Source organism: Corylus avellana, chromosome ca9, assembly GCF_901000735.1.
Source record: "Corylus avellana chromosome ca9, CavTom2PMs-1.0".
NCBI lineage: Eukaryota > Viridiplantae > Streptophyta > Magnoliopsida > Fagales > Betulaceae > Corylus > Corylus avellana.
The window spans coordinates 3,647,898-3,663,309 of NC_081549.1; the positions used below are offsets into that span (position 1 = coordinate 3,647,898).

At 34.1% G+C, this 15,412-nt stretch overlaps 2 protein-coding genes across 2 annotated transcripts in view; both read left to right on the forward strand.

The window, feature by feature from the left end:
• The first annotated feature begins 1,199 nt into the window (after positions 1-1,199).
• On the forward strand, positions 1,200-4,493 carry LOC132191831 (uncharacterized). Its single transcript, XM_059606942.1, has 2 exons — positions 1,200-1,534; positions 3,040-4,493. Exons 1-2 carry the CDS (start codon positions 1,450-1,452, stop codon positions 3,984-3,986), a joined length of 1,032 nt encoding a protein of 343 aa, XP_059462925.1. The 5' UTR covers positions 1,200-1,449; the 3' UTR covers positions 3,987-4,493.
• A 2,176-nt stretch (positions 4,494-6,669) lies between these two features.
• Positions 6,670-15,412, forward strand: part of LOC132191936 (protein NUCLEOLAR FACTOR 1) — a gene marked incomplete in the record, with an annotated part of 27,543 nt that continues 18,800 nt past the window's right edge. The window contains 6 exon segments of the mRNA XM_059607072.1: positions 6,670-6,904; positions 7,025-7,132; positions 7,448-7,583; positions 9,407-9,504; positions 12,646-12,796; positions 14,276-14,420. Of these exon segments, the coding sequence (XP_059463055.1) occupies positions 6,877-6,904; positions 7,025-7,132; positions 7,448-7,583; positions 9,407-9,504; positions 12,646-12,796; positions 14,276-14,420 (666 nt within the window).

Below are 15,412 nucleotides of genomic sequence, written 5' to 3' on the forward strand. Positions count from 1 at the left end.
TAATCGGGTCTTTAAAAAATTGGGTATTTTAGAAATTGTGCATACTTTTTGGGCGTAATTTAACACTTTTTGGTCCTTTTTAAAAAAACAATTAGGATTTTTTTGGCCTAATAAGCCAAGCTTTGTTATATTGTTAAAAATATATCTAAAGTAAACAACGTTGTTTTACATTTTTAAAAATTAAATATATTAATATATATAAATATATATTATATATACACACCTTTATAACCGAGTGTATATAAATGCAAAAAACTGGTTATTTTCAACTGCTTTTAAAAGCAGTTGGTTGGTTATTGTTAAACTATCATTTATCCAAAAAGCTTAAGCTGATAGAAAGAGATAAATTTAATCCCTTAATGATTATTTTAACACTTCCCCTCACGTGTGACTCAAACTCTCTTTTAATAGGTGATGCCCAACACATGAAATATTTAATTTAAATGGGAGATGATTTAACAGAGTCAAGGTTCGATCACATGACCTGTGGCTTTGATACCATGTTAAATTATTAGTTGTCCCGAAATAAAGTCCACAGGACCATTTGGATTGATCACTAGCGTAAGCCGGTGGCTCTAATACCATGAAGGAATTTATAATGCTATAAAAAAATAAATTAAATGCGGAAATAATAAAATAAATAGCACAAAGATTTTACATGGTTCGATCAACGATCTACGTCCACAGATAAAACTCAAATGCCTACATTATGCTCTTATTATATTACTTGATATTTTACAATATATGATATTCCTATTTATAAGAGAATTGAGGTAGATAATTTTGATAATCAAATCAAAATAATTTGATTACCATCAAATCCAATTACAATCAAATGATAATCAAATTCCCTAATATTCTCTAACAGTTATAACTGTCCGGATTTACACTCCTAATTAACCTAAAACACTAAATTTTCAAAATTGAAAATTTAAGAATTAAATTAAAACCAAATGAAAATCTAGATAATAAATATGATTTTTTAAAAAAATTATAAATGACAACCGAGAAGGTAGCACACACGCTCCTTTGGCAGTGTGGTATTTCACCACCGCCTTTCATTCACCGCCTATGAAAATGAGAGTCCTTATCAAGAGGGGAAGCAAGCAAAGCGGACCGAAATAGTAATTAAAAGCAAAAGAAAGGGCCTTCTCTTCGAAGAAATCCGTAACCTCGGACACCTTCCTAACTTTGATCACGTCACGGAAACTCCTCAACTGCTTTCAATTCCTCATCCAATCGGACTGCTCTTTATAAGTCTTCGTCAAGAGAGGAGAGCCACAAACCCACCTGCTTTTTGCCCTGCAAAACCTGAGATTTGCCTGGTCTTGTTTGCTGCCCGGGGCGCAGTTTCTGGCGCTGTTTTCCTTGTTCCTTTGCTTCACTTTCCCGGATTCTTTTGCGTCGTCTTTTGGGCGTGTTTCGCTTTGGGGTTTACCCGTTTGAGAAATGGGTCGTTGGAGAAGACAACAAGGTGGAATTCATCATCAAGAGGCTCAGGGGCCAAGATCACAGAGGAAGCCACCACTTGGGGGTATGTATGCTTTCTGGTTTTTTTTTTTTTTTTTTCTTTTTCTTTTTAAATCAATATATTCGATGATAAATTAGTTTTTTTTTTTTTTTTTAAATATTAATATAAATAGATTCTCTTTCATGGATTTTTGCTTCAAAAAACTGGGTTTTTCTTAGAATTTGATATAGCCGCCGCTGTGTGTCTGTGCATTTGTAGTTGTCCTTTTTTGTGCCCATTCCAAGCAGTTAGATCAGTGATTTTCTAGGATGATGGTTTCTATTCTGGGTTTAGGTGATGATAGAATAGTTTTATTGCAGAATTTGGGGCGGTTTATGTTATGCTTGATGTGTTGAACTTTTAGTTTTTTTTTTTTTTTTTTTTTTTTTTTTTTTTTTTTTTTTTTTTTGAACCTTAGATCGTTAGGGCGGGTTTTGTGTTTGCTTCTCGGTTATGGAAATTGGAGGCGATGTTACATCGCATATATTATAATGCTTCCTCCTCGAATTTGGAGTGTTTAAGGTTTGTGGTTGTGAGGTTGTATTTGTTTATGGTTTTAATACGGAGCCAGGAATTTATCTTGGGGGACTAAAATTATGATGTTTTTAGTTATTTTTGCTTACGGTATATTCTAATAATGTACATAAAGCTCAAAAAATTATTATAAACACAATCCAATATGCAACGAAATATTTAACTATCCAATAGGTTTGTAACAAAAAACGTATGTATCTAATTTCTTGAACGTGTGTAGACATTGACAACTAGATTGGGGACATGATCCAATTTGAGTACCTCTACAGGATAGTCCTCAATAGAAAGCTGAAGCTGAAGAGGATCGGCAGCAAGTGATTAAGTAGTTCCTCGTATAAAAGTATTGAGTCACTACAATGTAGGTATATATGAAGGGAAGAAAAAAAACTAGCAGTGTGAGTAGGTTTGAGTGTTTAATGAGTGAGTAGAGTGATGGAATTTGATTCACAATGAATTGAAGGGACATTCAGATTTTGCATGGTTTACCTGATGTCTTGTTTGAGTTTCCGGGAGTTCACCACAAAAACACTGATATGTTTGTTGGATGTGGGGAAATGTGAGTTAATGACAACATTGACAAGGGAAGTGCTCCAAAATGGTGAATGATGCTGATGAACGATGGCATCTGTGTAGGAGTTATGTTAGTTGTATAAAGGGACTTGCCTCTCATTTCCTTGACTAATAATACCTAATCCTTATCTACTGTCTTTTTCTGTTAGCTTCTCCTGTAGGTTTTTCATATATTACTACCTTTATTCTGAATTGAATTAAACTGATATATCATTGATGCATTACTGTGGTCGGAGGAGTGGGGCCCACCTGCAAATGGTGATGGCTTTAATGTTTCCAATTATTGAAATGGATTTTATGTTCCTGGCAACTCTGCTATTGCCTTCTTCTAAGATTTATATACTTTTAATTATTTTTCTGCTTTTAAGTATGATGGTGGATCCTTGCATGCATGATTGAACATGTTTTCCTCCTTTTGTTTTCAGATAATTGGCAGTTATCTGTGCCTTCCTGGGAAAAGAAATTCTGCACATCAATTGGTTCAGTTCCATGGCGAAAGCTCTTGGAAACCAAAAAGTGTATGTATCTTTATGACAATGTAGTTCAATGGAATGACTCTGCTGGTGAAGAGGCATTTCACAATGCAAAAAACCGGTATTGGGCAGAGATTAATGGCCTTCCATGTGACATATCATTGCCTGATCCTGATATTTATATTGATGAAGTTGATTGGAACTCCATGATAGATCCTGAATTGTTGTTGGATTTGGAACGGGAACCTGAGGTTCATACTGATGGAGATAAAGATGAGAAGGTTTTGATTCTTGGTGATTCCGTCCCCTTGAACCAGTCTGTTCCTTGCACAGGATGGGGAGATAAAGATGAGAAGGTTGTGATTCCTGGTGATTCCGTCCTCTTGAACCAGTCTGTTCCTTGCACAGGATGGGGAGATAAAGATGAGAACGTTGTGATTCCTGGTGATTCCCTCCCCTTGAACCAGTCTGTTCCTTGCACAGGATGGGGAGATGCTGAAGAGGACTATAAAAAAACTACTGATGTACCTTGGCATCCTGGATATGGATATTGTGACCACAATGTGGATAAAGCTAATTCTTGGGAGCATAATCATAGTCAGAGTAATATAGCCTTGAAAGATAATGGATGGGGATATGATCAGAATGATTCATGGGGATGGAATCAGAATCAGTGGAAAAATGGTTGTAATGAGTGGGAGAACAATTATAACGTGTCAAATAACATGGATAGTGGGAATGGATACTGGGGAATGTGGGATGACAATAGTAGAAAGAACCAAGGCTCTGAACAGTACATGTCAAGGTATAAAACCTCACGGTTTCAAGGCAATGGGTATCAAATGGCGAATGGATGGCGAAATGGCAGGGGAAGGAGGGTAAATGTTGCATATGAATGACCATTTCAATATTTTTTTAAGGAGGAGAAAAAGAAGCCCTACCTCACTGCAATGGAACCTGCACTCTTGCGGTTATGCCATTATGTATCCAGCAGAGTAGGAGATCCATTGAGTTGGGATAAATCAGTTTTGTGAAACCCTTTGAGTGTATAATATATTGTCTACTTGAGTTTGTTATATTCTTTGTGATCAGTTGAAGATATGGTATGTAATAGTGTACTACATACCCAGAAAAGTCCAATGTATTGTTCGGTTTATGCTGCAATTTTGTGGTTTGCTTGGTAAGACTCAGCAGATTTTGAACATGGATTGTGCTGCTGGGTCAGGGGAGCATTGTTAACATGTTTAGTCTATATAATTTCTTGTCATAAAATGCTGCTTTGCTGTGTATATAGCAATCCCAATGTCAATGTTGAGGGTATTGTATTGTAATTTAGGTTTAGAGAATTGTAAGTTCTGATATAAGTTCATTAAGATTTTCGTCCAAGTAATGAATTGTTATTCCCATCTTTTATCTTTACCAAATTTTACAGCATTGTATATGTATCTTCCTTGTTCTTTATTTTTGTTCTATGGCTAAAATGAAGCCAAATCTTGCTTTTCAAGCTATTATATGTAGCGTTCATATCCGGTTTAGCAATTTATTTTTTATTTTTTATTTTTTCATTTTAGTTTTAAAAAATCACTTTTCTTTTAATTTTAGGTACATACTTTTTAAAAGCACTTATATTTCACTCTCTATTTTAGTTATCTACTTTTACTATTTAATTTAAATATTATTTCTCGATTTTTTTCTCCAACAATTATATCTTTGAAAAAAATTAATCTGTTTTCTTTTTAAAAATAATTAAGTTTTTCAGAAAAAAGAACTACTACAAATATAATTTAAACAAAACTAGAAATATATTTAGATTAATTTTGAACCAATTTTAGTTTATATCTAGTCTGTCTAAATTCAAGTAAAAACTAAACTGACTAATATGTACCCTTTTTAAACCTAATTTTTAAAAACTTGTTTCAATTTAGTTTTAGTTTGTCTAAATCTGTACGTATCCAAACTAAATTGACTAATATATATATATATATATATATATTCTAAAACTTTATATATCCAATTAAATTGTCAAATTTATTTAGTTCATATAATTATTAGATGTTTATCCTATGCTTTGAAAAAATTTGGAAGTCATTAAGAACCCCACTTTTTTAATTTTTTTTTTTTAAATCCTCTTGCCTAATATGATTGTATATAATGTGTATGCAAGTTGACTCGAGTATTAAAGGGGTATAGAGAATTTGAAGTTGAGATTGGAAATTGCATTTTAAAATGGAGAAGAAAAATGACACAGTGGGAGGAAGAGTCAAGAGAGGGAGAGATTCTACATTTATAGCCTATAGGACTTAATTTCTCAAAATAGTTTAGAGAAAAAAAATCGTACAAATATTGAAAGAAAAAATAAAAAATTAGGAGTAAAAGAGTATGTTTGGGATTACATTTGAGAAATAAAGCTTTTAAATCAAAAAGAGCTTTTGGGCAAAAGCTTCATTTTTAAGCTTTTGCCAAAATGTGTTTTGACAATTTTTAAGTTTTTTAGACCCTTAAAAGTGCTTTTAATTTTTTTTACCAAACAAATATTTTTTTTCTTCAAACGGACTTTTTGAGTGCTAAAAGTATATTTAAGTCCCTCAAACGCAATCCCAAGCAGACCCTAAGTGTACAACTGCCAAGTTTAAAACTGGGTTCGTTCTTGTTGTAGTAATGATTTTGAAAAATGTCTTTTTAATTTTTAGTTTGAAATAAACGTTTTGATGTGATATAAATTAAATGCTTGTTTGGGTGTGCATTTAAGGGCAAAAAGTGCGTTTAACACTTAAAAAGTTTGTTTGAAAAAAAAGGACTTATTTGGCAAAAAAAAAATTGAAAGCGTTTTTAAAGGTAAAAAAAGTTTAAAAAATGACTAAAACGCACTTTGGCAAAAGCTTTTCCCAAAAAATATTTTTTTTACTTAAAAACGATATTTCTCAAACATAATCCCAAACATGCTTTAAAAAAGTAAAAAAAAAAAAAACTTTTGAAATTTGTTATCAAGCATAACAACTTTTGATTTGGCACAGTTTTTATATATTAAAAGTGTTTTTTACCCTTTATAACGTAATTTCAAATAGACTCTAATTTCACGTCATATCTAATTAGAAGATGACCTATGTCCTATTTATTTTTTTTGATATCGAGGAACCTCTCCAAGGCAGGGCCCTTCGGACCCACCCCTGCAGAATAAACCCCGGCCCCGTGCACCGCACCCTCGGAAGTTTCCTATGTCCTATTTATTAAAAATATAAAAACACAAATAAAGAATTATAATTAAAATTCAAAATATAGAAAACAAAATTAATTAATTAAATTTTTTTTAAAAAAAACCCGAGGTCTGGGGTGGTGGATGCCTCGTGTCGCGCAGCCATCCAACGGTCCTACCTCAATTTTTTTTTTTTTTTTAATACTTATATTCATAATTTTTAATACTTTTAAATTAAAGGGAAAATATGTTTCCTTTTGAGCGTTAAAAATAATTTATTTGATAACAATTGAATTGAATAATTTTGAGAAAAAATTTAAAAATCAACGAGGCCCGTTGGCCCAATAAACCCCGCAATAAACCCTGCACATTAAAACCCTTCCTCCCTATCAATCAGATTTAACGAGGGAAACCACGCTCTCCGACTCGGTCCCGGAAAACCCACCTGTTTTACTAATTTTTCCCTCTAAAACATCAAAGAAGAAGCCATAAACGCCCTCTCGCTCTCTCTGCAACATAGAACAGAAACAAATTTGGATATATATATATATCTATATATATACATATATAATCGTCGTATTTCCTTTTGTGTTCCGATGGGGAAGAAATTCGGCAACAATCGAGGTTAGTCTTTCCAACTCTCTCTCTCCCTCTCTCCCTCTCTCCCTCTCTCAGTGTATTTATTTTTTTCTGAATTTTATTTGCTAATTGCTTGAATGTTAATGCGTATTTACGTTTACGTAGGATTGAAGAGACACAAAGTGCCCGACAAGTCTGGCTTGAGTAAGCATGTAACTAAGAGTCGCCGTATTCAGGAAAAGCAACCTCGTAATCCCTTGCCCAGTTCCTCAGGCACGTTAAGCCCTCCATCTTTTTGTATTCAATTGCTTTTCTGATTTTAATTGGATAATATTGTTTTTTTTTTTTTTAATTTTATTATTATTTTTTTTTTGGTTTTTGTGAATATTTAACAAAATTGACTATGGAATTACGAAGTTTCTTGTTAAGTATGGAGGATATACACCTGAGCTTTACTATGAGGAATTTTTAATTGTGGGTTTTATGCCTTTTTTTTTTTCTTAAAAAAAAATTTAGGATTAGAAGAATGGATTACTTTATCGCCGTCTTAGTATTGGAATTAATACGTGGACCAAATTTTTAATACAGATGAGTCATCGGAAGAGCAAGCTAGCAGTGTGGCTTCGGAAGAAGAAGTAATTCATAGAGAGGCTTCAATGTATGATAATTTATTGAGGTCACTGCGGCCGTGTAGCAAATCTGTTGATGATGCGTGTAAAAAGAGGTAATGGTCCGCAAGAGGATGGTGGTTGAATTAAAAGCTTTATTCTTCAATACCTTTTTCTATTGGATGGCTGCCCTGGATTGCTTTCATTTTTCTAGCTTTCGTGATTTCTTGTTTCTCCTTATGGCTGCCCTGGATTGCCTTTGCACTTTTTAATAAAATTCATTTACTTTTAAAAAAAAGAGGTAATTATTTCTTATGCTGGTTTTTTTTTTTCTTCCAATCAATCTACTCTCTCTTTTTTTTTTTGGTAAGCTTTTTCGAGTATTAATGCTGCAAGCTTATTTTCTTAAGCATAATATATGATTGGGTTGGGTTTTTGGTTGCTGGTTTGTTGTGGTTGTCCTGAATTGTTATTTGTGTTATGCTTCGTTGATTGTTGTTCCGAGCGTTATGATCATGGGGTAGCTTTTGACTTATAGTTTTGTTAATTGTTGTTCCAGTGGCTAGTTTGCTTTAATGCAATGTTTGATAGTGTGCCAGTGCCATTAAGATGCAATGATCTCTCTCTCTCCCTCTCCCTCTTTTAGTTTGATATGATGATTCTCTTAGCCTTGTGAAACTAGTTTTGCATAAATAACCTTACATGTTTGGAGCATCCAATTCACTAGTTCTTGCTATTGTTAATAAATTCTTGCCATTTGTAAAATGATCAGAAGCCAAAAAAAGATCTCGGAGACCCCATTGATGCATGGAAAATCAAAATTCAAAGGGTTTGGTGGTCAGTACTGGAAATCGTTTAGTTGAAGTTTGAACTGAATTTCATGGATGTAAAAATAAAAATATTACTTGTAGAAATATTTGGATATGTTTTTGGGTGAAATTGAAGGGCATGAGGACCTGGTTGTTTGGAGGTGTCCCTAAAATCTAAGTGTTAGAAGTTTATGGTCTTTTTTTATTTTTTTCCTTTCAAAGTTCCAATAGAACTTCGGAGGAAAAAACTTAATAGTTCAGTTTTTGATGAGTTGAAACAAATAACTACAGGAGTTTAGGGTTTTTTATTTTTTATTTTTTAACTTGCAGGCAATTAGGTGAATCATTAGGAACACCCCATTGTCTTTAATGTTTGAAAAGGGACACCCCATTATCTTTACTGGTGCATTTTGTACATCTTCTTTGAGAGATGATTTTAAGTACCTTGACATTGCTGGCTGGTTATGCTGAGTCAAACCTGTATAATAATTAGTTATTTTTTATTGAAGTTATTACTGACTTATGTTCATTATTGGCCTTGGCGTTTGACCTTTCATAGGCAGTATTGATGATTGTTGTATGATCCATTGGTAGTTTAATATCTTGAAACCCTTTATTAAGGTATGCCATATAATATATATATTTTTATAAGTAATCGAATTTCATTAAAAGCCAAAGGACCGCACCCAAGTACACATGAAGTATACAAGAGAAACACCTAACCAGAAAAAGAAAAAAGATAAAAAGAAAAAGTCATGAAAGTGAGAAATATACAAACAATCATTGGCAACCAACCAGCAAAAAAGGGTATTGAAGAAGAAGGCGTTTAACTTCGCCATTGTCCTCTCCCTATCTTCAAAGCATCATATAATTATAGACTATTCAAATTTATTTTTATATTGTGTACCAAGCATCATATTTTAAAATGTTATTCCTTTGAGAATTAACTTCTTTTCACAACTTTTATCTTAAACTGGATATTGCATTAGCCACACTCATACTTGTTGCATGCTGTGTATCAGCATTTTTGGCTTCTTGAACCGTTGCATCAAGGTGAACTATAAAGTTAAGAAGCAAATTTTTGGAGGACCTTAAAGCTAACATTTATCATTTACTTTTTTGGTGTATAGACAAAGATGGGGGGAAGTTGGCAAAAGTGACTCTGAAGAAGATGAAGATGATGACCATGATTCTTTTACAGTGTCAGAGGAAGATAATAATGAAGAAGGTAAGAAACATTTCATGGGATTTTATAAACTTTATTCAAGTAAATATCCATAGGCTTCAGTTTTTTATGTTTGAATAGTATTTTACATCAATTTTCTAAGTTTTGATTTTGCTTACGGGCTTTTTATCATGTGGTATGATTTATAAGCCTTTTGTTTATGATCATAGTTTCAGTCTGTATCTTAAAAAAAGAAGAAGGAAGTTCCGATCTATGTTCTCCTAAAACTCAAAATGCTGATTTAATTATGATGCTAAAGGCGTGTCTTCTAGTCGTGGGAAAGGAAAGGCTTACGTTTTTTAGCGTTGAGCGCTTCGTGTGGGCTTTAGGTGGTGTTTTGTGGGTCTTTAGGGTGGTGTTTGTGGGGTTTTCCTTGGTTGGTTTCTGTTTGGTTTTGGGGAGGTTTTTTTGCTTGTTCTAGGTAGGTGTTTCTTGTTGTATACTTCCTGTATAGGTAGGGCCACCTTGCGCTTTTAATAAAAACTTTTTGATTACTTATAAAAAAAAAAAAAATCATTGATTTTTTCAAAATTCAAATTTTGCGCAAGGGACATGAATAGGTTGTTTAGGTTATTTATTTGAAATAACCTAAACCATTTAGGGTTCCTGTAGCTTGCTTGCCATTGCTTTTCTGGTACTTTTTAAGTCCCCCCCCCCACATAACTGAGGACAATTTCAAATGGTTATCGATGGTAAGAATCTGGGTGGACAAGAATGTTGAGATCAGCTATTTTTTTTTTTTTCTTTTCTGATTTGAAGGCTGTTCTCCTCTGGCTGGGGTAGAAACTGAATTCATTTTCAGTAATAATTTCCAAATATTTGTTAACTCTTTTCTTACTGTTAGATTCATGTTGATGTGTGGCTGAGAATTGTGAATTATGCTCAGTAACTTTGGACCTGCTTGATCAGCAAGACTTTCCACTGCATTCTCCTCATCTGCACCTTGCCAACCCAAATTTTTTGCCATATTGGAGCTGTGTGTGATGTCGAGCTTCCCCATCTCTGGAAGATTCACCGTCAAAAGTATCTGCATTGCTATCCCAATATGGGCTGATCTTGAAACCTTGGTTTCAAAAAAATTCCTTATCTGAGCCCTGACCCACTGGACCATCTCTTTTTGGGTACATTGGCAAATTTAACTACAGTCTTCTTATGATTTAAATCCTTTTGGGCCTCATGAGATGGGCAAGATTTGATAAGTAGAGCCCAACTCGTGTTAGTCTTATGATTAGGATTTTGTAAGCTCACTGAATGCACATGTTTCCCTCATCAAGACCCACTGATGTAGGACAGCAGCAAAGAAGTGGTCTTCCATGGCTGCTGCCATGGTCCTCCATCACCCACCTTTATTTGAAGACTCTTTTTCGAAGATAAATTATATCTTTCACGACAGATTCATGCAGCCTATCGCCTCTTAAAGTCTTGCCATCTCTCTTGCTGAGAACCCCAAAGGCATATGTGGATCATGCATCTTTAAGCTAGCTCTCTCTTCGACTGGCTGCATCAGCCTGTGACTTCATGCGCCCATTCTTCTTGCACCTCTCATCATCATACCTTTTAGCACAGGCTTTCTGGTTTGATGATGATCTTTAATCTCGATTTTGAATCTATTGCCTTTGTTCACACTCATCTGACACATGCCACTTTTTATATGACCTAACCAGATATTCGGAGCCCAACCATCCACTTCAATTGATGGCTATCCTTTATTTCATTCCTTAGCTGTTGATCTTTTGGTCCCATCAAATAATCTTGACCTTGAAAATGGTAATATTTACAAGAACTTTCTATTTATCTGACATTTTCTTTCAATTCATACACACCCGTTAGAACAATTTTCATCAGAGAAATAGCTAGGGATTTCTTTGTCTAACTTCGCCCATCCCACCATGTCCACACCCTCTAAACGGCTAGTAGATTCTTTCATTGATTTTCTATACAATTCTAACATCTCAAGAAATCTCCCTGCTTTTTCTAATCAAACAGGGAGATTTCTTGAGATGTTAGAATTTTATAGAAGATCGATGAAAGAAATCTCCCTGCTTTATTTTCCCTGCAAATCACGTCAATAGTTTGATACCCATCTTAAAAGTATTTGAGAAAGATTCTATCTAAAAATAATCTATCTGTAATATGATACGTGTCAAATCTTCCACCATCAAACTTGGAAATAAAAGTGTTGGAATTGATATGAAGAACCCTCATTGTCATTGCCTATTTTAGCACGCATATTTTCTTTTGTTGTCCACATTGTGGCGTTGTTTGTTTATAATTTTTTTTATCAAGTAATCATTTAGGACGAGCTCTTAATCTGATTTTTTTTTTTGGTTCCTACTGGTAATCCTCTCTAATATATAAGGTATTCCGCAGTGGGTATGTGGGTCTGGAGTTGGATTTCTTTTGCTGCTTATTTATGTGATTTTTTTTTTGGTTCCTACTGGTAATCCTCTCTAATATATAAGGTATTCCGCAGTGGGTATGTGGGTCTGGAGTTGGATTTCTTTTGCTGCTTATTTATGTGATTGGCCCAAATGCAAATTCTCCAAATGCAAAGGCATTTTGTCATATTTTTTGAAATGCTTAAGAAATTATTCTATCTTTAATCTGCCCCAATGGGTTGGATGGGGTGGTTTAGGGAAGTCTGGATCAGGGGAGATGTTTTGCCAATTGGATCAGTGGCTGTGTGCAGACTGATTTATGATCTAGGATTGGGTAAGAGGTTCTCTAATAGGGTCAGGTGCTGTGTGGAGATGGATTTTATGAACCATGGGGTGGTTGAAGAAGTTTAATCGGTACTGATTCGAATGGTAGTTCTAAAGAAGAAGGCAGTACTGAGAACTTGTTGTCCAAAATAGATGCTTTAGTAAGAGGATAACAGTTGGACGATGAAATTTGTTCTAACACTTTCAATATTTTGTTATGGTTTATAAATTCATCTTTCAAGATGAAAACCATTTTTTTTTTCTTTTGTTTTCATGTGTAGGTATGGGCGTAAAATCTATCAGTCTTTCAGTTGGCTGTATGCAGACTAATATATGCAGTCATCATGTCGTGCTGAATTTTGCTGCTATTGATTTAATTTAATTTTGAAATTTTCTTTTGTGTTCCCTAAGGAGCTGATGATGAGTTTTTTTAATGCTGTAGAAAGTTTACTTCAAGGGGCTGACATGGTTGAAACTGGGGACCAAAGTGAAGATGCTGAAATTGAAGATGACCGTGAGGCCTCTGATACAGATCAAGAACATGATGTTGGAGTGAATGATCACTCTTCTGCTGTAGGATTGGATTTCATGAGGTTTGTTTTCATTAAAACCTCTCTGTTTTATTTAATTTTTAATTAAGTGCTGGTCTATCATGTGATATTCTTACATAATGTTGAGATTACAGATATTCAATCAATTACCAAGCGTACAACTAGAGTATGTCTATCCTACAACTGCATTCCTTCTCTATTTTTTTTTGTCTTTTAATTAAGCTAACTTAAAAGAGTGTCTATTCATTTTGCTTCTCCTAACTAGTTGCTTCCTTTTGTATACTTCTTGTGTGCTTAGGGGTGCCTTTCCGGGTTTAATGATATTTGTTGATTACTTATAAAAAAAATGTGATCATGTTGAAGGCCTCAATGTCATGAACCACATGACCAAGGGATTAGTGTAGTCTGGGAAACTAAAGTGGACATGCTAACACCCAGTGACTTGAGCATTTTTCTCCTCCTATTGGAGGTCAAATCCAGAAAGAGGAGAGGGATAAAAGGATGAATAATTTACAGAATAAGATCTAGTATAAGCCTAAGATATAAGCACATTGAGAAAAACAGAACAATTAATCACTGCGAATAGCGGGAGATGAGGGATGGTAAAGGCTAGTCCTCTAAGGTAAATGCTGCTTCTATAGCAAGGTTTGGGGTATTCAACTAGCGTAGTCAGCTACATATGGGCTACAGCACTACAATCACAACCATCTTTATTGCTCACCTATTACTTAGAAATGGAGGAAAATATGGCTGAATTGTTTCACGGTTAAAATCAAAGGTTCCACTCCTATCAGCCCACTTGAAGCATATGTTTGGTTGGAATGATGCTTTACTAACCAACAAAATGGCGTTTTGGTTGATTACTTATCTAATGGGGAAGGGCCAATGTGTGAAATAATGTAAGAAACAAGTGGTGCAAGTCACTTAGTGCCAAAGTACTTCCTACATCTGCCTTGTAATTTTCTAACTTTTACAAGTCACCAATTACACAATAATTACTTTATGGAAATTTTTTACTGGGTCCATTTTATGATGAGATATACTGATCCTTGGTGTATATTCTTTGTACCAAATTGATCTTCAAACAATTTGTATACTTAGTATGAGTAGGAAAATTATACAAAATTCAAATACTAGTAAAAGTCTGTTTTGTTCGGAGATTTATAAATAAACAAGACTTCAATTAGTTCAGCCGGAAAGAAGAAAAGAATAAGTTTCATTGGTTAGGTTTCTGCTTTCTTTTTGATTTTCTGTATGAACCTTAGAATCTATTAAGATTTAAGAGAACTTTTATCAGCTGTTCATGTTTAAGAATTTATGCTTTTTTTTGTTGCATATATAGTTCTGAATTTCTATGTGATATTTGTCAAAAAAAAAATTTTTTGATAAGTAATGTTGTATAATTTTTTTTTTTTTTTTGTCAAAACATTTACTAGTTATTTGAGTAATATTTAGTTTATTTCCTACTAGGTTGTGTACATATATACATGTTATATAATTTTTCTGTCTTTCATCATGCAGTTCCTCTAGTATACACCTTGGGCGCAAGCTATCAAAAGAAGAAGTTGAGAATCTGCCACAAAAGAAATGGAAATATAAGTGGGAGGTGCCTGCTGTTGGGATGTCAAATTGCAAGTGGATGGGAACTGGAGACTGTTTCCTAAAGGTATGTATTCCCTATTCCATTCTTTAGAATTTACTTATGTTAAATACTATTAGACCCATTATTTCTTACTACATCTTTGATTTAAAGTTTATTGCAATTGTGATGTTCCATATCCTCTCACTTACCCCTAAAAAGAAAAAAAGAAAAAAATTGTGGCAGTTCTTATTATTTTACCTCCTTGTAACGCCTTAGCAATATCTTAATTTTTTGTGATCATGCCAAGGTGGGTAAGAAAACTATGTAGCCTCTCATTCCTTTCTCATGTTTTTTTGTTGTATATTCTTGTTTGAGTTTTATTCATAACCTTTTTTCATATTCATATTCATAAATGGTGAGGTCATTGATCATTTAATTATTAGTGTGTGTTTTGAGCTTTTGGGAGTTAAATTGTGGGAGAGGTTGAAGGAGGACTTGAGAGAGGTGAATGGAAGAAGTGGGAAATGAGGGAAATGAGTAGAAGGCAAGAGTTGGTCGCGTGATATGTTGTCCTTGAGTATAAGAAATCAAAAAGTTGAGTTTTGAAATCCCATAAAGCATTCTTGCCCCCCCAAAGGTGGAAGGTCATCTCCCATTATCTAGTTTCTCCCATGCAAAGTTGCTTCTTCTCAATCATAGGTGGTCTTTTGTATGTAAAGGTTGATGATTTCAAGGTAAGAAAATTAGCAAGGGTTTGAATTAATTAATTAGGATTAAGAATAGGTAAATCACTTAATTAATCAAAAGTTATGTTAAATTGAAATCATAAGATTTTAAGAAATTCATTAGATCTTATGATCTCCTTTAGGTGGCTTCTATCCAATTTTTACCAAGCTAACTAGGCCCAATATCAATGGCATGCACATCTAAGGCGAACACTTTGGCTAATTCTCATTCTAAGCCTCTATTGTAATGTGAGGGTGTTTTAGAAGATGTGACACTAGTATTACACCTGTCAACCTACTCAACACTCCTTAATCTAGGCTTGGGACCAATTATGAAAAGGATGACACTAT

Coding starts and splice junctions, on each gene's coding strand:
- LOC132191831 (XM_059606942.1), top strand. CDS start 1,450: ATGGGTCGTTGGAGAAGACAACAAGGTGGAATTCATCATCAAGAGGCT. Junction 1,535..3,039: donor GAGGAAGCCACCACTTGGGG/GTATGTATGCTT, acceptor TTTTGTTTTCAG/ATAATTGGCAGTTATCTGTG.